Genomic DNA, 24644 nt, shown 5'->3' with positions numbered 1-24644 from the left:
GGAATTTCATTCAAATGCGTACATTTAATTTTCCGTTGTTGCTCTCTTCACTGAAGAGATTAAGAGTAATTTCAGTGTTCGGATACGCGCGCGGAAATGATATAAGGGACAAGATATTTTTCTCATATATTTCTTACGTGTATAATTGGTTTCACATAGAGGATATATTTTTAGGATATATTTACATTAGGATATATTTACTCGAAATTTTCTAATTTTAACAATTCAATTATTTGTTGTAAAATTCAATCGTACAGAGGATGATTATTTTTGGATATTGTTAACAGAGATGACTACCCCGGAAGCGCCGCCGGACTTTCGACTCGAATACATCGGCAATTTCGTGCAGAAGAGTCTGAAATTGAAGCCGGAAAAATGGGGAAGGTTACTACTGACCGAGGAATACCGAAATGTGGTGTTAGATTTTCTGGACAAACCGTTGCCGATCGCCCTCTTCGTCGTAATGACACCGAACGCACAACTGGTGGCTTCGTCCAGTTTTCCCATATCCTGTCAGCGGGCGAAGGGTGAGTTCTCCGAGGCCGTGAATCGTTATACGATAACTGAAAAATTTATAAAAACGTTTAATTATCTTGTAAAAAATTTATATAAAATGTTGCTCAAGACAAGATTCCCATTTCATTGTGATGCTACAAATAGAGAAAGTAAGTTTGCGTCAACATAGCCGGTCGGTGCTGATGAGTTATTCGTCGCGATTACGTCAAGAATGCGGCATGAATATTCATGGAAAACTTGAAGCTGTCGTTGCAGGTGTCTATGCAGTCAAGGTGAAGCAAGCGCCATTGCCAAAAGACAAGGGAGGATGTTCGGCTATGCTAATCGTAGGAGATCTCTCCCATCGGATCGTCGATCAGTTGGCCACATTGGTGGACAATATTTTCGCTCCTCTGCTAACCAAGCCGGAAAATCATAAAGATCTGCCGGAGGTAGCCATTCAAGACATATGCAGGCACGTACATTCTCTCCGTGGCACGCTGTATCAGGTAATAATGAAGAATTAATAATTTTCGAATTAATCATAAACTCTGAAGCGTATATGTAATTATATCGATTACGTTCGAATAGGTGAAAGGTCAGGTGAACGGGAGAACGGTGTTACCGATGCCAGCGGGTCTTGAGAAGGTGACGGAAGTAGAGAGACTGGTTTGCGCAGAAGGACCGCAGGCAGTCGATCTGCATCTGAAAAGTGCTATAGAGGGTGTGGTGATAAAGTGGGCTTACTTAGTGAACGATGTCGTTACTCACGAGTCCAGCGTGGCGTTCGAGAACGGGCAAAATCCGACACCGAACGTCGAGCTGGAATACTGGTCTACTAGATTGGCAAATTTGAGGTATAATATATATATATATATTTTTTTTTATATTTATAATATTATATTAAATAATACCGATAAAACTTCAACAAGTTTTCTTTCATCGATGATCCCGATGTGAACAATGATATAAATAGTTTTTGATCATTTTAATTAAGGTAGTTGGTCCGTCAAACTTTCTCAGGGAAATACTAATGTATAAATCAAACATTAATAAGAAAAATAAAAAAATAAATTATATCTCTGTGTTTGTAATATTGTGTATATATTTGTCTTGATTTCACACATGCTCAAAATTAACATTTATTACTTAGATAGTTAAATGAAGTTATAGGAAAGTATTTTTTTCAGAAAATAATAAACTTTTATAGAGACCCTTTTTTATTCGCCACTGAAAATTCGACATTCTACGGACCGACTACTATAAAGATCACGAGGAGAGGAAAATTTTGAGATCGACAATGCATCATTTTTCTTCTTTCCACCAGTATATCGTGCAAAAGGATCGATCCTGTTACGCTCGCTTTTTGTAGATACATTTACGACCAGTTGCAAGAGGATCGCGTGAAGAAAATGGCGACAATTCTCGAGAAGACTAACAGCGCGTATTTTCCTTGCTTCCGTACGTTGTTCGATAACGTGGTTTCTTCGTTGGCCGAAGCGAAGGAGATATCGTTGTATCTGACACCTTTGGCGAAGTGCTTCAAGTCCGTGGAGGAGATCGACTTTGCCGAAGCTAAGCCGCTGATGCCAACCCTGATACACTCGCTGGGGCTGGCATGGGCAAAGTGCAAGAGTTATCAAAGCTCCGGCAAACTCATCATCATGCTTCGGCAGATCTGCAATTTGTTGATACAGGAGGCTCGCCGGTTTCTCGATCCGACGTCGATATTTCAGAGCGACGTTGACGAGGCTCTCCAGCGTGTTAAAATATCGCGAGGTAGTAATCGTTCGTTAATTCACACACAAGTGGGATTTTTACATGCAAATTAGATTAGCCCATGCAATTTTATCCCATATCTTTCTCGGCATGTCGTAAATGCCGACTTGGTTTCTTGAGTTTCGTGCGAGAGGCTCAAAGACGCGTTTTCAATTAGGAGTCCTGGAGGAATTCAAGAGACAGTTCGAATTGAGAAAGCACATGCCCGGCTTGAAACCGGAAGCTCCGCCTTGGACGTTTAATTCGACCGCCGTCTTCACTCGTCTCGACGCTTTCCTGAAACGGCTCGCTGATATCGAGTGGCTCTTCGATACCGTTCTCGAATTTTCCAAGTTGGAGAAGATTGAAATAGGCGGCATTCTCGGGCGGTCCTTGAGCGCAAGGATCATAAGCGTGTTCAAGGAATTCCAGCAGCTTTTCGTTTCCTTCACCGTGAGAGCCAGCGACGTTCTCGAGCCGGACGACGAAACCTTCGTCGCCGACTGCGCGAAGTTCTCGGAGTCCATTACCGATCTCGACAGCAAACTGTCGGCGATTCTGTGCCAAGCCTTTGACGACTGCGGCAATCTCGAGAGCGTTTTCAAGGTGCAGATTTTCTCCTCCGCATGATGCGCAGAACCGAAGTCGCACAACGCATGAAACACATTCGCTTCTTTATTTTCAGCTAATCAATATCGCCGGGTCGGTCCTGGAGCGCTCTGTCATACGAAAGCAGTTCACTAATCGATACGCCAGGATCCTCGAACTTTTGAACATGGAACTCTCGATAGTGGAAGTTCTGTTCAATCGCGGCACCCGAGGTGCTTTGATTAATTTACCGCCTTTGGCGGCTGCCTTGACGTTCACCAGCATGCTGAAGCAGCGTATCGACTTGCCCATACAGTCGTTTAAAGCCATGCCACACCCGTACGTATCTATCTAACTCCATCGGAGGATTAATTTATCGTTGCATTCAAGCAGGATGTTAATATATTACGCTTAAATTACTTCGGTAACTCCGTCATTTCTTAAAGACCCTTTCCGTCTTACTTGAAACCGAATCCATCTTTTCGCCAGCAAACACAATTTAGGAGATTTTCGCGCACATTTTTACGAAGGATATTAAATCCGTCGAAAATAAAATGAAAAATCCGTTGAAGACGAAGACGTGTGATCTGACAGTTTCTTCAATGATAGTAATTAAAGCTCCTCTCGTTCGCAGTGTCGTGCAGAGCGACGAAGGTAAGAATATAATAGCACGTTACGAAAGGCTGATAAAAATATTCGCCGATAAAGAAGATGATCTGTTCACCGAGTGGGCGCAAACAGTACCGCAGGCTGTCGATATCGGTCTCAATCGTCATCTGGTTTGCAGAGAGGTAGACGGCGTTTTACTGTTGAATTTCGACCTCGATCTTCTCGCAGTATTGAAGGAGGTCAATTATCTGAAGCAAATGTCGCGCTCCGATATTCCCCAAGAAGCGATTAAGGTATTAATCTCACAATGATCAATAATTTTATAATCAATCACAACTTAATCTCATTATGCGAGTATTTTCATCAAATTTCCCGTAAGTTTTTTTCCTTCTCCTACATATCCTATTTTATCCTAGTTTTTTAATATCCTATTTTTTATCAGATATTTTTATGTTATGACTTCGCTCTCGTTCTTGGAGAATCTTTCTATGTTACAATAATATATTGTTGTTAGACACATTTAATATCACTTAGTCTTTGTCGAATATCTATCAGGTGTCTGAAAGTGCGGAGACGTTCAGGAAGTTTCGCACGATGCTGGGTAGCACAGTCGATTCGTACAACAACATACATAAAACAACCAAGCGAGTGGAATTTAATCTAATCGAGGTGGAAGTGGCGAGGATCGATTCTCTGATATCCCGCGGAGAGAACGAGCTTTGCTGGAGATCGGACGGGCTCCTGGAATACATAACGGAGCTAGGCGATCTCGTGGAAGGACTGTGGAAGCGGATGAAAGCCGCTCAATCGAACGTGGAGAAGATCGGGAGCATTTTAGAACCTTGGACGAAAACGCCTCTGATAGAACGAAAGGATCGTCGTAAGGACACTCTACTGGCTTTGGAAGATCGTTCGGAAAAAGTATCGAGACGTTACGCAGAGATAACGAAGGCCGCAGAGCAGATACACTCGATATTGGAAGAAAACAAGATGTTCTTTCAAATTAGCGATACCGAGCAGGAAGCGTGGCAAGAATACGTGAAATACATCGACAACATTGTGATCGAATCCCTTCGCAAAGCAGTCGGGTGTTCTTTAGGTTGATATCCATTTTCGAATTAAACGAAATCGTATTTTATAGCGTGTAGGGGGATTTAATGTTAATTAAAGTTTACTATATATTATTTTGTTATATTATAAAGACTTGACTGCTTAAAAAAAATGAATTCTTTTAGCCGATTAACTCTTTGTCTATCCTGAAATTAAGAAATTATAACATATTAAATATATTTGACATTAAAACATGCGATCAAAATATTATATCATATATTTTTATGACTATTATGTTTAGGATATTTGGCAGAAAGTATGGACCCAGTCGGTACGTGTGAACCATTACTCGAAGCAAAATTAGAACTGAGGGAGCCGGACCTGTATTACTTGCCATCGCTGGAACCAGAAGATCCAGACGGACTCGACCAACTAATTCTCGGCTTGCTAAACGATATCACCGGCATGTCTGCTTTGGTGCCGCGATTAAAAAGTGATTTCGTAGGATACGCTCAAGAATTAGGATCCGACGATGATATCAAGGGAATGAAAGATGAGATATTGACAAGTGTAACTACCGCCGTGGAAGAGGCTACTGATTTCTGTAGCAATTTCGAAGGTACGATTTACATGAATATTTTTACTTAGTCGGACTCAATTGATAAGCTTAAATTTATTTAATTCGCGAATACAAGCGATAAGAATAATACAAACAACATATTTAGAATTATTATAGAAGTTATAATAACTTGGTTTCGCACGTTTAATTGTTAAATTTTTATTATTTTTTTCTGGAATGAATTAAGGGCTTCGTATGCCGGAAAATAATAGATTCTGAAATATTTTAACATTTTATTTATAGTCACGGTAAAATAATGTTTCACACACACTTATTCGATAAATTGACGTTCATTAGGTTACGCCTATTTGTGGCTGGATGATAGGGACGTGGTGATGCAACAATTTCTCGAGTATAGCCGGCAGTTGTCAGTAGAGGAAATGGACATGGTGGCGGCTCAAGACCCCAAAGGTCCGACGAAGTCACCGCCGAAAATGGAGCAATTTCGCGAACAAATCGACCTTTACGAGGGCCTCTATCTCGAGATCGAGGAAATGGATCTGTCGAAGGTATTCTGCGGCTGGTTCAGGGTAGACCTCAGACCTTTTAGACAGTCGGTATTGAACACGGTGTGCAAATGGTCGAGCATGTTTAAAAAACACTTGGTCGATCGTGTAACAAGTAGCCTCTCAGACTTGGGAACATTTATAAGGTAATTTCTAGGTAATCAATATTTTATACTATATTACTGGTGATATGATAATAAGATTCAAACATCTTTCTCAGAATTTCCACAAGAATATCTTTACACGAACGATATATACGTGTGTGTATGAGATTATTATCTTGATTTATATTATGTCGAAGAGTGTAGCGATACATCGTGACTTCGCTTCTCCTCTTTCTCTCGAAAATATTTCACTTAATTTCTAGACTAGCGGACGAGGGACTGTTGCAACAAGTACAACCGGGCGATTATGCCGCTCTGGTCAGCGTAATGGGCTACTTACTACAGGTGAAAGAACGCCAACCAACTACGGACGAGATGTTCCATCCATTAGAGGAAACTATCGAGTTACTCAAGTTCTACGATCAAGATATACCCGAAGAAGTGAACGTGCTACTGCAAGAGTTGCCGGAGCAATGGGCAAACACGAAAAAACTCGCTCTTATGGTGAAGCAGCAAGTTGCTCCGTTACAAGCAGGTCTGTGGAATGAGGCGGTGGCCGGCATTATTAAATTGATGATATTTCTGCCAATCAATTTATTATTTTATCTCGTTACGATGTATTAAAAATATGTACATAAAGGGAAACGTGAAATACACCGTTTTTTTATATTAATAATAATATATTCTGGCTTTTCTTTTTAAAGGCAAAAATTACATAAAAATTTTAGAGTACTATATAATTAGTTTTTTTAAATATTGCGAATAATATATATATATATATATATTTTTTTAATTAATATTATAATTAATAATTACGGAAATATTATAATTTCCTTATTAAAACTCGTTATAACGACGTATATCTAAATAATAGGCGAAGTATCGAGAATACGCGGTCGCATCTCCGCCTTCGACATAACTATAAGTCAATATCGAGAAGCGTTTCGGCGATACGCATTCTTCAAGTACGACTGCAAGAACCCGTACGAGCTGTTGGACGAAGCCCACAAGGAGATTCTTATGCTGGAACGCCAAATGAAGGATATACAGGATTCCGCCTCGTTGTTCGAAGTGACGGTGCCCGAATTTAAGCAGCTGAGGCAGTGCAGGAGAGAGCTGAAAATGCTTAAACAGCTCTGGGATTATGTAAATATAGTGCAGAGTAGTATCGAGGGCTGGAAGACGACACCCTGGAGGAAAATCGACGTGGAGAATATGGACATAGAGTGCAAGAAGTTCGCGAAGGAGATACGTGGTTAGTAGCTGAGAAATTGTCCACGGTGCTGAAGGGCCTCATCAAATAGCGCACAGCTTTATATCCCCTGAATATATTCTCCGTAAAAATATATATCACACGGCTCCACGTGTGCACGCTTTTCTCACCGTCATGTAACTTAAGTCGCGGTTCACGTATACTTATTCCGAAAGCCGGCTGAAGTGTGTCTCCCTCCGTTAGAACAGTGCGATAAGGAAAAATGATTTAATTTTTCCCGTCGACCGGACACATACGCCTTTCTTTCAGCAGCATTGGACAAAGAAATGAGGCCGTGGGACGCGTACGTCTCGCTGGAAGCGACGGTGAAGAACATGCTTACGTCACTGCGTGCCGTGGGAGAACTACAAAATCCGGCCATTCGAGAGAGACACTGGCGACAGCTGATGAATAGTACCAAGGTATCGCCGGGATTCGCAGAGCGAGCGTCTCGTTCGTTTCCTTACGATTCAGGCTCCCGTGAATTAGCCGACATACGTACTTTCGTTAGCTGAGAGATACAGACTCGTGCGAGCTCCGCTGATCTTTTTTGTACTTCCAATACGTTCAACGATGGTTTATCATCGTTGCCGTTCGCTTCGATTACTCCCCCTTCTGCGAAATTGTATATAACATAATACGCGAATGTATGTAATCACACGAGTATTAGAATTAGTCGCACCGCTGTACATACGCTATCGGTGTTACAGAAATTGGGCAACATGACTCCAGAAATGACCGTAAGTCCACTGTACATACGCGCACGATGTGTGTATTGTTTTTATACCTTTCTCGATATTACTCCTTCGTTATATATTTTTCTTCACAGTGCATATATGAAATTCCAGATCTTCGTAAAATCACAATTTTCGCACGATAGTGTTCTCTCTGTAAACTCGCACTGTTATACTCGTTGCGTTTTTTCTTTTCATCTCTCGATATTTGTACGACAAGAGATATTTTTACGAGATTTTTACGAAAACACTTTTATAACAGGATATTTTTATAAGCATGGCTATAGAACGCGGCATGCGACACTTTAGCTAGCAAAACGATAGTTTGGGACTCATTCATCCGCTAAGAACGTGCTCCCAGTTTTATTTGGCGCTGAATTCATCTCTATCGAATACTGTTTCACTTAAGACATCGCGCATGTTTAGCATCGCGATAGGATGCGCGAATAAGAATAGATGTGCTCAGCACCGAACGCTAGAAATTAGGTGAGCCACAAATTTATAGTTTGCCATCATTCTCATTCATTGTGAAAATCACTGTACGATTTTTTAATAAATCTGCTGCAAAACACGGTATGTTATTTCTCTCACTTAGCGATTTCCTTCGCCTATTTAGACCATTATGTACAGCCACAGTGAATCACGTCACCGAGACTACTATGTAGCTGCTTTTCATCCTGAAAATATAGCTACGTCATCGGGCTTCTTCGACTTTCTTACGTATAGGTTCGTTTCGTAATGGACGAATCGACGACTCTGGCCGATCTTCTTGAATTGAATCTCCACGAATGCGAGGAGGAGGTGAAAAACATCGTAGATAAGGCTGTTAAGGAAATGTCCATGGAGAAATACATGAAAGAATTGAATGTCACATGGTCGAAGATGGAGTTCGAGCGGGAGATTCACGCCCGGACGGGAGCTACTTTGATAAGAGCCAGCGAAGAATTGATCGAAACTTTGGAAGAGAATCAGGTTAGATCGTGAAGTTGACCTTCGAGACGATATTTGTTTACGGCTTCCCAGTTTTTTTCATTTTCTCTCTTTAACTTGGTGGTTTCGACTTAACCTGATGATAATGTAAAAATGATGTCTTCCTATTTATGGTTAATCATTACATTTTAAAAGTTATTACTACAAAGCTACCAGCTTAATGATTAGTCATGAATAAAAGAACACAATTTTTGCACTATCATCGGGCTAAGTCTGAACCAAAAAAGTTAATCAAAAAATGAAAAACCGGGCCTAGTGTCCTCGTTGAATATTACGCACGCGCGCGCGCGCGAGAGAGAGAGAGAGAAACTTCTTTAAATAATATATCATATTATATTTAGTTCCGTTGCTGATGCATTCGTTTAAACGCTCATGATCAATATATCTTGTAATATTATATAATAAAATATAATATATAACGTCATTCATTAAGCTTTACGAATCGCTTTCTTCCGGATCGCAGGTGCAACTGCAAAATCTGATCACCTCGAAATTCATCGCGCACTTCCTAGAGGAGGTGTCGTCGTGGCAGAGGAAGCTGAGCATCGCCGATCAGGTGACGACGGTATGGTTCGAGGTTCAGCGCACCTGGATGCACCTCGAGAGCATCTTCATGTCGTCGGAAGACATCCGACGGCAACTACCGGTGGACGCCGAGCGGTTCGACCGCATTGACAAGGAGTTCAAGGAGATGACGGAGGAGATGGCGAAAACGCCGAACGTCGTCGAGGCGACGAACAAGGTCGGCCTCGTCTCCGCTTTGGACGTCCTGCAGAAAGGACTGGTATTATGCGAGAAAGCCCTGGCGGAATATCTGGAGACGAAGCGACTCGCTTTCCCGCGATTCTACTTCGTCTCCTCGAGCGACTTGTTGGACGTGCTCTCGAATGGGAACCAGCCCGAAGTAGTGGCGAAGCACTTGACGAAGTTGTTCGACTCCATGGCGCGGCTGAACTTCGACGACAAGAGCGCGTCGTTGAAACACGTCCTGGGTGAGCACTCGAATCCCGTCAAATTCCGTCATTTCAATTTCGACCGACAGCTGTGTCGACATTTCCCTCGCATTCCTTCAGGCATGTTCGCCAAGGACGGCGAATACGTGGAATTTGCGAGCTGCGAGATGATCTGCGAGGGAGCCGTGGAAGCCTGGTTGAACCGGCTTCAAGACGCCATGCGCGTGTCCATCCGGCATTACTTCAGCGAGGCGGTGGTGGCGTACGAGGAGAAGCCGCGAGAACAGTGGCTGTTCGATTATCCGGCTCAGGTGTCCCTCTGCGGCACGCAAATCTGGTGGACCACCGAGGTCAACATAGCCTTCGCCCGTCTCGAGGAAGGCTACGACAACTCCATCAAGGACTACTTGAAGAAACAGATCTCGCAGCTGAGCATCTTGATCACGCTGTTGATAGGGGAACTGACCAAGCAGGAGAGGCAGAAGGTCATGACGATCTGCACGATCGACGTGCACTCTCGGGATGTCGTGACGAAGCTGGTGCAGTCGAAGGTGGAGACCTCGCAGGCTTTCCAGTGGCAGAGCCAACTGCGGCACAGATGGGACGAGAGGGAGAAGGATTGCTTCGCAAATATCTGCGACGCGCAGTTTAAGTACTCTCACGAGTACTTGGGCAATACACCCAGGTATTATCGCCGGTTGTCTATTATATTGTATTATCATTGTTACACAGTGAGGCAAAAAATATCTGAAAAAGAAATAGAGATAAAAAATATTTATCCGCTGGCACTAATAATATATTTACTTGAATCTATATTCTTTTATTTAAATATACACAGTAAAAGACGTTTCGTACTTGTTAAAATCGATCTTTGTCAACAGTTTTGCGTTAAATTCTTCACATATCCGTGTGCTGATTTAACGTATCGCGTTTATGTTATTTCAACATTTGGTGTTACCGATATTCAATGTTTGGCTTTGTGCGATTCAAATCGAATAATCACGCTCACGTCTGCTGCCCGTCAGGTTGGTCATAACGCCGCTGACGGACAGGTGTTACATAACCCTGACGCAATCGCTGCACCTCATCATGGGCGGTGGTCCGGCGGGACCGGCCGGGACCGGGAAAACGGAGACGACGAAAGATCTGGGAAGAGCCCTCGGTATAATGGTGTACGTCTTCAACTGCTCCGAGCAGATGGACTACAAGTCTTGCGGTAACATATACAAAGGACTGGCGCAAACCGGGGCGTGGGGTTGCTTCGACGAGTTCAACAGGATCACCGTGGAGGTGCTGTCGGTGGTCGCGGTGCAAGTGAAATCGATCCAAGACGCGATCAGAGACAAAAAGGAGAGGTTCAACTTCATGGGCGAGACAATAGCGCTCGAGCCGACGGTCGGCATATTCATCACCATGAATCCCGGTTACGCCGGTCGCACGGAACTGCCGGAGAACCTGAAGGCCTTGTTCCGTCCTTGCGCCATGGTGGTGCCGGATTTCGAGCTGATCTGCGAGATCATGCTGGTGGCGGAGGGATTCCAGGACGCCAGGGTGCTCGCGAGGAAGTTCATCACGTTGTACACGCTGTGCAAGGAGCTGTTGTCGAAACAGGATCACTACGACTGGGGCCTGCGGGCGATCAAGTCAGTCTTGGTGGTCGCCGGCAGCCTGAAGAGAGGCGACCCCGGCAGACCGGAGGAGCAGGTATTAATGAGAGCTCTGCGGGACTTCAACATACCGAAAGTGGTGTCGGACGATCTGCCGGTCTTCATGGGACTGATAGCGGACTTATTCCCAGCGTTGGATGTGCCGAGGAAGAGAGACGTCGAGTTCGAGAAGATGGTGAAGCAAGCGGCTGCCGATTTGAGCCTGCAGCCGGAGGACGGATTCATCCTCAAGGTCGTGCAGCTCGAGGAGCTGCTGGAAGTGAGGCACTCCGTCTTCATCGTAGGCACAGCCGGCTCCGGCAAGACCCAGGTTTGGAAGACACTGTTCAAGACTTATCACAACATGAAGAGAAAACCGGTGTATAACGATCTGAATCCGAAAGCCGTGACCAACGACGAGCTCTTCGGGATCATCAATCCGGCGACGAGGGAGTGGAAGGACGGCCTCTTCTCGGTGATAATGAGGGAACAGGCCAATTTGGGGGGCGATCATCCAAAGTGGATCGTCTTGGACGGCGACATCGATCCTATGTGGATCGAGTCTCTGAACACTGTGATGGACGACAACAAAGTTCTCACGTTGGCCAGCAACGAGAGGATCGCCTTGACGCCGGCCATGAGGCTCCTCTTCGAGATCTCGAATCTGCGCACCGCTACACCCGCCACGGTGTCGCGCGCCGGTATTCTGTACATAAACCCGCAAGATTTGGGATGGAACCCGTACGTGACCAGCTGGGTCGAGAAGCGACCGTTGCCGAACGAGAAGTCAAACCTGGTGATGCTCTTCGATAAGTACATCCCCACCTGTCTGGAGACCCTGAGAACCCGATTCAAGAAGATAACACCTATCGCCGACATGGCGCACGTCGAGATGCTGTGCCATCTGCTGCACTGCCTCCTCAAGCCGGAGCTGACGGCCGGCGAGTTCTACAAGGAGCATTACGAGCTTTACTTCGTGTTCGCCGCCGTCTGGGCGTTTGGATCCTCCATGTTTCAGGACCAGACCGTGGATTATCGAGTGGAGTTCACTAAATGGTGGGTCAATGAGTTCAAGCAGGTAAAATTCCCGGCCCAAGGCACAGTGTTCGATTATTACATCGACAATGAGACGAAGAGTTTCGTCCCCTGGACGGAACGTCTTCCGAAGTTCGAGCTGGATCCGGAGATACCCTTGCAAGCTGTCTTGGTCTACACATCGGAATCCATCAGGATAAGGTACTTCTTGGATCTGCTGATGTCGGACAAGCATCCCGTAATGTTGGTCGGCACCGCCGGTTGCGGCAAGACCCTCCTCGTGGCGGAGAAACTTCTTCAGCTTCCCGAGAATTACGCGGTCTCCAACGTGCCGTTTAATTTTTACACGTCGTCTGAGATGCTACAGAAGATCCTGGAGAAATCGTTGGAGAAGAAAGCGGGCAGGAACTACGGCCCTCCGGGGAACAAAACTCTGGTGTACTTCGTCGACGACCTGAATATGCCGGAGGTGGATGCGTACGGCACCGTTCAGCCTCACACGCTCATCAGGCAACACTTGGATTACGGTCACTGGTACGATCGTACCAAGCTCACCCTGAAGGATATACACAACTGCCAATACATCAGCTGCATGAATCCGACCGCCGGCTCGTTTACGATCAACCCGAGACTGCAGAGGCATTTCGCGGTATTTGCCGTTAGCTTTCCCAACGTGGATTCTTTGACGACCATATATGCCTCTATTTTGTCGCAACACCTTGCGAATATGGAACACAGGTAATTAGTACAAATTAGACGGGCAATAGAAGCAAATTAGAGGAGCTTTGATCAATTAAATACGCATGCGATAATTGCATTATTTACGCAAACGATGTTACAATCTAGAAGATGTCTCGGTTATAGCGTCATAATATTAGTTATAATGTTGATTGTTGATTCCAATAATGATAGAAATAACAATAATTATTTGCGATAATTAGGTTTCCCGCAAGCGTCACCGAATTATGTCCTAACATCGTGCAAGCAGCTATTCAGCTGCACCACCGTTGCGCTCAGATGTTCCTACCGACAGCCGTGAAATTCCACTACATCTTCAATCTCCGTGAGCTTTCCAACTGCTTTCAAGGTTTGTTATTCAGCAGCAACGAATGCTTACAGTCCTCGGTGGATATAATCAGACTCTGGATGCACGAGACTCAACGCGTCTATGGAGATAAGTTGACAGATGAGAAGGACATCGACAGTTTCTTGAAATTACAACTCGACATCCTGAAAAAGAACGTGGAAGAAGTGGACGAAGGTGCGATCCTGGAGAGGCCCAACATCTACTGCCATTTCGCAGGTCTATATTCATTAGACGATATAAGACGATACCATAAGACGATAGACTAACAAAAGCTGTCGCTGGATGTCGGGTGCGAAGTTTTAAATCCTAGCGGGAGGATAAAATCGTCCGGCAATGCAACGTAAGAATATTAACTACGAAATTAAGGGAGTCAATTCAACATGGAAACGACGGCAATGCAGCACGTTGAAAGTCTAGATAAAGAATCTGGCGCGTGCGTTACACTGTCGGGCAGTCTTATCCTGTCAATAGGAACATTTGTTTTCGAACATTAAGAAAGCTGTAAAATTTAGGAGGCGTCGGGGAGCCGAAGTACATGCCCGTGAAAGACTGGGCGACCTTGCATCGGCTGCTGTCGGAAGCAATGGTCAGCTATAACGATTTGGTGGCGGCTATGAATTTGGTGCTTTTCGAAGACGCCATGATGCACGTGTGTCGCGTGAATAGGATCCTAGAGTCGCCCAGAGGCAGCGCGCTCTTGGTGGGTGTAGGTGGTTCCGGCAAACAGAGCCTCTCGCGACTGGCGGCTTTCATAAGCACGTTGGAGGTCTTCCAAGTTCAACTGAAGAAGGGTTACGGCGTAGCCGACTTGAAACTGGAATTGGCCGCTCTCTATTCGAAGGCGGGACTGAAAAATCTCGGCCTTATGTTCTTGATGACGGACGCGCAGGTGCCGAACGAGCAATTTCTGGTACTTATCAACGATATGCTCGCGTCGGGAGAGGTTCCCGATTTATTCGCCGAGGACGAAGTGGAGAGTATAATAGCAGGTGCGAGAAGCAACCTTGGTTAGAAGATAAGAAATGATCATCCGACGATACCGGCGACGAATGATCCATTATCCAAAATCGACAGGGGTCCGCAATGAAGTGAAAGGCGCGGGTTTGCTGGACACGCGCGAGAATTGCTGGAAATTCTTCATCGATCGCGTTCGCCGGCAGCTCAGGATAGTATTGTGCTTCTCCCCGGTCGGCTCCACGTTGCGGGTCCGATCCAGGAAGTTCCCGGCCATCATAAACTGCACGATGATAAATTGGTTTCACGAGTGGCCCCAGGAGGCACTGATGTCTGTGTCGAAGAGATTCTTACAGGAACTGGAAGAACTGCCGGATACTTACAGGTACGCGTTAACGATGCGAGAGAAAGGAGTAGCGTGTTAAACTGCCGACAATAAAGAGAGACAGAGAGAGAGAGAGAGAGAGAAACATAATTTCGTGATGACAGAGAATCAGCCGCCAAGTTTATGGCCCACGCGCACACCAGCGTGAACATAGCCAGCCGTCATTACTTGAGCAGCGAGCGTCGCTACAACTATACGACTCCGAAGTCGTTTCTGGAGCAGATAAGTTTATACACCCGGTTACTGAAGACGAAATCCTCCGAGCTGCGTGCCCGAGTGGCGAGGCTCGAGAACGGCTTGGACAAGTTGAGGTCGACGGCGGTACAAGTGGACAAGTTGAAGAAAAAGCTGGCCGTGCAAGAGGTGGAATTGCAGCAGAAGAACGACGCCGCGGACGCTCTGATCGCTATAGTTGGCGTCGAGACTGAGAAGGTCCAGAAGGAGAAGGCGATAGGTGCGACGTAGCCGATGTTACGATAAATTATTCTCTCCCGCACGGAAAAAGGGAATTAATCGTTCATATAATACAACTAAAATTTAGTCACCAGATCCAGTTCTCAGTTGGGAGCTGAAAATTAGGTACAGGGAAAAGAAGAATTAGTAAAATTAACTGAATTTCAGTTGCGAATAACGTATTAAACGGTTCTATCGATATTCAATCAAGAATCAGCATCTTCAATGGCCCGTGAGAGCTTGCACACGGATATTATAGCAATTTAGAAAATCTCACTTCCAATTTCCCCGCGAATATAAATTTCAGTTGTATCACATGGACAGCTAATTTTTACTTGTGGGAGCTAAATTTTCAGCTACCTCTTTCTTTCCCCATACGCTTTAGTCTGAATGATTTAGTCGGAAGGAAATTTTCTTTCGTTTAGCCGACGAGGAGGAGTCCAAAGTGGCCATAATAGCCGAGGAGGTCTCAAAGAAGCAAAGAGACTGCGAGGCGGATTTAACGAAGGCCGAGCCCGCTCTGCTGGCCGCACAGGAGGCTTTGAATACCCTGAACAAGGCGAACTTAACCGAACTGAAATCATTCGGCTCGCCCCCCGGCGCTGTAACGAACGTCACCGCCGCGGTCATGGTCCTTTTGGCACCAGCTGGCAAAGTACCTAAGGATCGAAGCTGGAAAGCCGCTAAGGTACTGTCAAATCGACCGGAAAGACTCGAGGGACTCGCCATCCTCTGTGTCACGTCGGGGCAACGTAAGCATTGCGGTCATACCTTCTCGTTTTCTCGGTGAAGATTATGATGGCGAAGGTGGACACGTTCCTGGACTCGCTGATCAATTACGACAAAGAGAATATACATCCGGAGGTGATAAAAGCGATACAGCCGTATCTCAAGGATTCCGAATTCGAGCCGGAATTCGTCAGATCCAAGTCGGCGGCCGCGGCGGGCTTGTGCGCCTGGGTGATCAATATTATCAAGTTCTACGAGGTGTTCTGCGACGTGGAGCCGAAACGGAAGGCTCTCGCGCAGGCGAACGCGGAGTTAGCCGCGGCGCAGGACAAACTCGGCGGTATTAAGCGAAAAGTTGCCGTAAGTGGGCGAATGTCGACGTCGCCGTCGGGTTTTGCATTATTCAACGCATGCCGAAGTTCCCGCGAAAGATCTCCCCGTTACCTTCAGTTTTACGCGCGATGTCTCGCCGCCGCCGAAGTAATTCGAATATTTTCCCCCGCAGTCTTTGGAGGAGCAATTGGCGAAGTTAACGGCGGACTTCGAGCAAGCGACGTCCGAGAAGCTGAAGTGTCAACAGGAAGCCGACGCCACCAATTCGACTATCGCGTTGGCGAACAGATTGGTCGGCGGTTTGGCGTCTGAGAACGTCCGTTGGGCTGACTCGGTGGCCAAGTGAGCGCTACACGATGCACCTCGCCGCCTCGTTAGGATGTTAACGACTAATTGAAACAACGCCTTTCTAGCTTTATGCAACAAGCGTCGACGTTACCCGGCGACGTGCTGCTGGTGACGGCTTTCGTATCCTACGTCGGTTGTTTCACCAAACAATTCCGGCAGGATCTCCTAAACAAGCAATGGCTGCCCTTTATGCGCAGCGTGGAGCCGACGATCCCAATTACCGAGGGCCTGGATCCTCTCTCGCTGCTAACGGACGACACGCAAATCGCAAAATGGAACAACGAGGGATTGCCGAACGATCGAATGTCGACGGAGAACGCCACTATACTGACCAACACTGATCGTTGGCCGCTAATGATAGACCCACAGGTACGTTATAAAAACACACACACATACACAGGGAAAAGGGATATATCCCGAAAGCTGAATGCAATTTGACGGAAAATCTGTTACAGCTTCAGGGAATCAAATGGATCAAGGAGAAATACGAAGACGAGCTGAAAGTGATTAGATTAGGCCAACGAGGTTACTTGGATGTGATCGAGTTATCATTAGCGAGCGGATCTACAGTACTGCTGGAGAACATCGGTGAAACCGTAGATCCAGTCTTGGATCCTCTGCTCGGCCGAAACTTAATCAAGAAGGGTCAGGCCATTAAGATCGGCGATAAGGAGGTGGAATACAATCCTATGTTCAGATTACTGCTGCACACGAAACTGGCTAATCCCCATTACAAGCCGGAAATGCAGGCGCAAACCACGCTGATTAATTTCACGGTGACGAGGGACGGCTTGGAGGATCAGTTGCTCGCGGAAGTGGTTAAGGCGGAGAGGCCGGATTTGGAGGAGTTGAAGGCGGAACTTACGAGGCAACAGAACGATTTTAAGATCACTCTCAACAGCCTCGAAGATTCCCTCCTGTCCAGGTAAAAAATCTCACTTCGTTTCTAAATAAATTATCGATACATTGATCGCAAATTTCTCCGTTAAATTATATATAAAGTCGAATGAATTGTGCAAAATCCACGTGAGAGAAAAGGTCTTAACTCTCTAAAGAGAGTCGTGAATAACATTTCGTGAATAATCGACATCGACATGATATTCTTTTATATTATCAATTTTAAGAACGTTCTTTTATAATAATATGTCTAATATAATATAAAAATATTTTAATATGTATATTATAATAATGTAATTACCGTAGACTGTCGTCGGCTGGCAGCAACGTTCTCGAGGACACATCTCTCGTGGAGAATTTGGAGACCACGAAGCGCACTGCAGCGGAAATCGAGTCCAAGGTCACGGAGGCTCGTGGCACCAGTCGGCAGATCGACGCGGCTCGCGAACTGTATAGACCGGCGGCAGCGAGGGCATCGTTGCTGTACTTCATCCTGAACGATTTGAACACCATTAATCCTATCTACCAATTTTCACTAAAAGCCTTTAGCGTAGTCTTCCAGAAGGCGATCCTGAAGGCCGATCCCGCGCCCGACGTCGCCGGGAGGGTGCAGAATCTGATCGAGTGCATCACGTATTCGGTCTTCATGTACACCAGCAGGGGTCTCTTCGAGTGCGACAAGTTGATCTTCGCCTCGCAAATGGCGTTTCAAATTTTATTGGTGAGAAACGAAGTTACGGCGAGCGAGCTGGACTTCCTTCTAAGATTTCCTATAACGCCGCACGTCACCTCGCCCGTCGATTTTCTCACCAACACCAGTTGGGGCGGCATAAGAAGCCTCGCTACGAGGGAGGAGTTTCGGTACGCCGGATGAAAAACTGTTGTCCCGTTGTCGCTTCGGTTTCTCACCGGTCTCGCTCGTCCGTAGGAATCTCGACCGGGACATCGAAAGCTCCGCCAAGCGCTGGAAAAAGTTCGTCGAGTGCGAATGCCCGGAGCGCGAGAAGTTTCCTCAGGAATGGAAAAACAAAACGTCTATACAACGTCTATGCATGCTGAGAGCTCTGAGACCGGACAGGATGACGTATGCCATCGCTGCGTTTATCGAGGAGAAGCTCGGTCAGAAATACATCGAGGCGAGAACGGTGGAGTTCTCGAAATCTTTCGAAGAAACTAGTCCCAGCACTCCCATCTTCTTCATTCTGTCGCCTGGAGTTAATCCATTAAAGGTAATAATGGAACAATTCCCTCCGACGCTGCTTTTGTAACCCCCCTCTCGGAGAGAAACTCTCGCCTATCGCTCGTGGAATTTTCAAATCGAATTAAACTCAAGAAGTGTACACTGCGAAATACCGAGATCCAAATAACCGAGCGAAAAGTAAAATAATATATATGGGTATTCAGGATGTGGAGGATCTAGGCCGGCGTCTCGGCTTTACGTCGGACAATCAGAACTTCCACAATGTGTCCCTCGGCCAAGGGCAAGAAACAGTGGCCGAGCTAGCTATGGACGTAGCGGCCAAGAATGGTCATTGGGTGGTATTGCAAAATATACATCTGGTGAAAAAGTGGTTGCCGCTGCTGGAGAAAAAGCTGGAAGTGGCTGCGGAGGGCTCTCATCTCGATTACAGAATGTTCATGAGCGCGGAACCGGCCAGTACGCCAGCCGGCCATATAATACCTCAGGTTGGAATGTCCTGCGATGCTGCCTTATATTTCAGGAAAACAAGAAATTAGAGATTCCTTAAAATTCGTAATACGTTTGTACAGTTTTCAGGGCGCACCATTGCTAATTAATTTTCTAAAAATAACGAGGAGGGAATATTGGTAGTTTCATCTTCATTGATTATTACATATTCGTTCCACAATCATTTTCAGGGTATTCTAGAATCGTCAATTAAGATCACGAACGAACCACCCACCGGCATGCAAGCTAATCTGCACAAAGCTCTGGATAACTTTACTCAAGAGACTCTGGAAATGTGCTCTAAGGAAGCGGAGTTCAAAGCGATTTTATTCTCTTTGTGCTACTTCCACGCTGTCGTCGCGGAACGCCGAAAATTCGGACCTCAAGGTTGGAACAAGATATATCCCTTCAATGTGGGCGACTTGAATATCAGCGTCAGTGTGCTCTATAATTATTTAGAAGCGAGCCCGAAAGTGCCTTGGGAGGACTTGAGGTTAATAAACTTATATTTTCGATGAAAATTTCGGAAAAAGAAATCTCACACAAAGCTGAATATGATAATATAATTACATAATATTTTTTTAAACAACGAGATATCCTTACTAACATACACACACACACACACACATACATATACACGACTGTGTAATTTAATTTAAGATGAAGCTGTCCGTTAAAATGTGAAGTACAGCAATGTACATTTTTTAAAAGGTATCTTTTCGGAGAAATCATGTATGGTGGTCACATAACAGACGACTGGGACCGGAGGCTTTGTGTATCCTACCTTGAAGAATTAATGCAGCCTGACCTGATCGATGGAGAACTACAGTTGGCGCCAGGTAAACTAACGGGTGTTCAAGAACGGGCGTTCAAAGTTGAGATTTAGAATAACAATTTTATGTCCTTTCGCGGATACCATTGTTACGAGAGATTCGTTATGTTTCGAGGTTTCCCGGCGCCTCCCAATACAGATCTGATCGGTTATCACACCTACATCGACGAAGCTATACCGGCCGAGTCCCCATACCTGTACGGATTACATCCGAATGCGGAAATCGGTTTTCTAACGATGACGGCCGAGAATCTGTTCAGAACGGTCTTCGAGATGCAGCCGCGCGACACCGGCAGCTCCGGCGGACAGACCGTCACGAGAGAAGACAAAGTTGTTACATCCTTTTCAGAGACCCGATTTCGCAAAAGTGAGCAGCTAACTCGCGTTTTACCTCGCAGGTGAAGCAAGTGTTGGACGAGATCATGGAGAAATTGCCGGAGGAGTTCAACATGACGGAGATCATGGGAAAGGTGGAGGAACGGACGCCCTACGTGATCGTCGCCTTTCAGGAATGCGAGAGGATGAACTTCCTGACGACCGAGATCAAACGGTCGTTGCGCGAGCTGGATCTGGGTCTGAAAGGCGAGCTCACCATCACGTCGGACATGGAGGATCTGGAGAATGCTTTGTTCTTCGATCAGGTGCCGCCGGTGTGGGCCAGCAGAGCTTATCCGTCTTTATTGGGTCTCACCGGTTGGTTCGTCGATCTGTTGCTGAGACTGAGAGAGCTCGAGACCTGGTCAACGGATTTCGTGGTGCGTGTATATACCGTTTATAAACCGTCTCTCGGCGGCATTCGAGTTTGCCAGCGTGATACGAAGGGCCGATTCCTTTCAGTTACCGGCCTCGGTGTGGTTAGCCGGCTTCTTTAATCCGCAATCGCTGCTCACGGCCATCATGCAGTCGACAGCTAGGAGGCACGAATTACCGCTCGACAAAATGTGCCTCCAGTGCGACGTGACCAAGAAGAACAAGGAGGAGTTCACGTGAGTAGCAAAGGAATTAGCCGCGGAGTTGCCCCCAGTTGCTCGCGATACCGCGCGCGCGCGCGATGTCACGAGGACGGAATAGTTAGTCGCACGTCACCTTAATTCGTCCTACACGTGGAGAGCTGTGGAGTGACTTCCTTCCTGATTCGTTCGCGTTAGGTCAGCCCCGAGGGACGGGGCTTACGTTCACGGAATATTTATGGAAGGCGCGCGATGGGACGTCCAAACGGGAATCATAGTCGATTCCAGGCCCAAGGAATTATACCCGGCGATGCCGGTGATTAATGTGCGCGCGATCACGCAGGACAAACAGGATTTGAGGAACATGTATGAGTGTCCGGTGTACAAAACACGCACCCGTGGCCCGACGTACGTGTGGACGTTCAATTTGAAAACCAAGGACAAGCCGGCCAAATGGACGTTAGCCGGCGTTGCTCTTCTGCTGCAAACCTAAGCGGAATGACGACTTCCGTCATTCGCCACTTCCGATCGACAGTGATGAGTAATTAGTTAAATAGTTGATTACGTTGACGTGGAGCGACGTCGTAATTGTACCTGACCGCGGATAAAACGGTATCTTACGGTATGTTAAGCACTTCCCGGTTGAATAATTTAGCGGATAGGTGTGATTAGTCGCGAGAGGGAAAACGAACAATTGGTTTCGTGGCAGAATCAATCGCACCTACTGCTTTCCATTTCTCAGACACTTGCGTATGTTTATGTGACTATTGAAATGAAAGAGATATCTTCCTCAAACTGTATCACGTATTTCGTATCATATGTCCAATTCGTGCATACAAGGTGTCTCGGCATAAGGAGAACACCTAAATATCTCGGGGGCCTAAATATGGGGACCCTAAAGACAATGGGAAGAATGACCGTAGAGAAATTTTCCTTCCACGGTATCCCTCCCTCGAAACCATTCGAATTGTGCTCGAAGCATATCTCTGATATCATTAAAAACATATATTTACGGGAGATATTTAGATGTTCTCCTTATTCTGGAACACTCTGTATAGTTGTTAAAGAAGAAAAAATTTACGTTATCTTCTCGCGTGTGAATTCGAAGCAGAATTTCGTCCACGATTTCGGGACGATACGTCTCGCGCGACGCGGAGCAGCAATTACAGCGTATAAAGAAGAGAACGATTCGACGGGAAATCCCAAACGGTCGATCGGAGGGTGGGGCGGTACTTCGAGGTCGACTAATCGACCGAGAGTTAATAAAGGAGGAGAAACGACGCGAGGTCTCCAAGGAGTATCCGGCCCGTTTCACGAACCGGCGCTCGGTTTTCCGCGACAGGGAAAAAGGAGGAATTATCCGTCATTCGTCGAAATGGGAGTCCTTTCTCTCCGAAGACGTCGGGGATCAATACCGGTGCCCCGTAGTAAACAAAAGCCGATACCTATCCGGCTACAAAGTGTCGGTCAATTTAATTTAGCCCCGAGATGTCGAGATGTCGAGACAAGCGCGAGGGTAAGGAGCCGAGAGGGATACAGGATTTATCCGCGCGCGGAGAACGAGCGAGTTCGTTTATCGTCGAGCCGCGCCGTCAATATTGCATCGCGATACCGGTAAGTAAATTCTCAATCGCGAAGTATGTCAATATAAATATGTAAATTGCACTCAAGTGCGCTTATCAAGCGTTTTATTATTACGAGGAGATATCTGTACGATAAGACAAATTCGAGGGAAATCCCCTTCGAATAATATAATGTTAAGAACAGTGACGACCGCTGGACTCCTTTTTACTCGCACCGTTCACCTGAACCGTACCTGTCGGCTTGAAAATATTGCGTAATAGCCGGAGTTTGATTTCATTTGCGCATATCGACAGTTGGAAACGAACAGAAAGATTCCATTCTGGCATTCCCTAACACAAACGCGTGTACTGATTTAATCAAAATTTTTCTCTCACAATGGCATTATTATTATTCTTATTATTATTGCATTCCGATTGCCCTAATGGTTCAGGCACGAACAAACACACAGTGGCACAACTAATAGGCACGATCTGCGCAAAATCAACTCATGAATCCCATCGGACGGAAGGGGAAGCAACAAAAATTATCGTCCCTTTGACGATACTTTCTCTCTCTCTCTCTCTCTCTCTCTCCCTTTTCCTTCTTCCTCCCTCTTTCCCGGTGGATTGGCCCTCGGACACCCTCCCCATGATACGTGCGGATCGATCGGCATCCGTGCACCGGCTTCAATCACGGTTTTCATTAAGCCGCACTGGACGGCGGAGGGTACGAGCGACTCGAATAGCTGATGTTTCGCGTGTCAGCCGGGACGAGAGGAAGCTTCTGATTTCGAGGAGACTCGCTTCTGCCGCGAAGAACTACGGAGGAGGAAGTTCGGCGCCTAATTGGGCATCAGCCGCTCGTTAGGTGATATCTCGAAAATTGCGTCGGCTTTGTTGTCGAACAAAGAATAAAGGGATGAAGGTGGGATGAGAGTCTGCAGTTTTCTGAAATTTTGCCGATATTCCCCCCGTGAAATCCGACGTCTACCCGCACGTTTCTCGATATTCACTTCAGTTTTTGCGGAACAGGAAAATTGTAATTTATGAATTAATCATTTTTTTTCTTTTTAAAGATACCGTCGTCCGAGTGTTTCTATTTACGCAAGGTAAAGATTGGGCGTAAGGCGAGTCGATTGCGCGGTCGACGAGGACTTATTGAAAAGTTATTAACTCGGCGGATCACGAGGAAGGCACATTATGCGAAGTCGGGGGACAAAAGTGAGGACAAGAATCGACAAGTTGCGAGAGAAGAGAGCACTGAATATTTATCTTCTGCGTATTGAAGTGATTAGCGGGTATTCCGCGAAGGAAACCCGCGGAACTTACGTAACGAATCCGATAAGGAGCACGTAACGGGGATCCTTGAAAGGAGAGGCTTCGAATGGAATTGAAATCCTTGTCGGCGGAGAATCCGCGCCGACGGGTCGAGTCTGGCCTTTAAAAAGACTGACGACCTCGACAACCAGTTTCGCTCGGCGTGATCTCGCCGTTAATGATCCTGAGCGCGGTGAATCGAGGTTTAGAGGCGCAAAGTGCGCCGGTCGGAGCATCTGTAGCCGAGAATACACAGGCGAGAATATTAATAGACGCTCATCATCGGCTTGACAAATCGGCTGTCAGTGCGACGTGTCACTCTCGGCTGCCACGACGGGGCGCATCGACGGTTAAGTCACTTTCGAAGATTTCACGCATTACGGGGATCGATCGCGCGCGCCGGACAGCGCGCATCCGCTCGGCTCGCTCGGGAAACGAGGGATACGCGCGACGGTATTGTTCAGGGAGAAGATCCATGGTGACCGTTAGCGCGAAAGGGGAGTTAATGGCTCCTTTGTTTCGTTCCCGGGCGACTTCCATTTTTCATCGGCATCGGCGAGCGGCTGAGCCGGGCCGCTTCTTTAGCGGGTTAATCATTTTTAAAGGACCGAGACCACAGGTGACGGTGCGTCATGTTCCTCGTGACGGTGATATTAAAGGACGCCAGGCATTCGTAAGGCCCGGCTTTTCCCGCTTAGAATTAAATTTCTCGGGCGAGGGAAAGCGCGGCGTAGAGAGCCGGCGCAGTGAGTCGCCGAGGGATAATGAAAC

At 46.3% G+C, this 24644-nt stretch overlaps 1 protein-coding gene across 1 annotated transcript; it reads left to right on the top strand.

Moving 5' to 3' along the window:
- The first annotated feature begins 289 nt into the window (after positions 1-289).
- Positions 290-21697, top strand: LOC106744828 (dynein beta chain, ciliary-like). Its single transcript, XM_014619873.1, is given in 35 exon segments — positions 290-527; positions 772-1004; positions 1087-1352; positions 1868-2274; positions 2432-2859; positions 2939-3180; positions 3476-3743; positions 4006-4549; positions 4802-5119; positions 5417-5771; positions 5993-6264; positions 6604-6984; positions 7252-7403; positions 8442-8687; positions 9169-9697; positions 9779-10343; positions 10684-13077; positions 13281-13642; positions 13939-14415; positions 14501-14765; positions 14870-15219; positions 15644-15906; positions 16011-16307; positions 16453-16622; positions 16694-16997; positions 17084-17553; positions 17832-18386; positions 18454-18754; positions 18930-19211; positions 19404-19705; positions 19924-20051; positions 20160-20434; positions 20437-20799; positions 20882-21030; positions 21193-21697. Coding segments are annotated over 35 exon segments (13446 nt in total). The 3' UTR covers positions 21488-21697.
- Positions 21698-24644: the final 2947 nt, after the last annotated feature.

The sequence above is a fragment of the Dinoponera quadriceps genome, unplaced genomic scaffold, assembly GCF_001313825.1.
Source record: "Dinoponera quadriceps isolate SergipeBrazil2010 unplaced genomic scaffold, ASM131382v1 scaffold1308, whole genome shotgun sequence".
NCBI lineage: Eukaryota > Metazoa > Arthropoda > Insecta > Hymenoptera > Formicidae > Dinoponera > Dinoponera quadriceps.
Note: the sequence above shows the minus strand (reverse complement) of the source record. Positions and strands in the feature narration are given on the sequence as shown.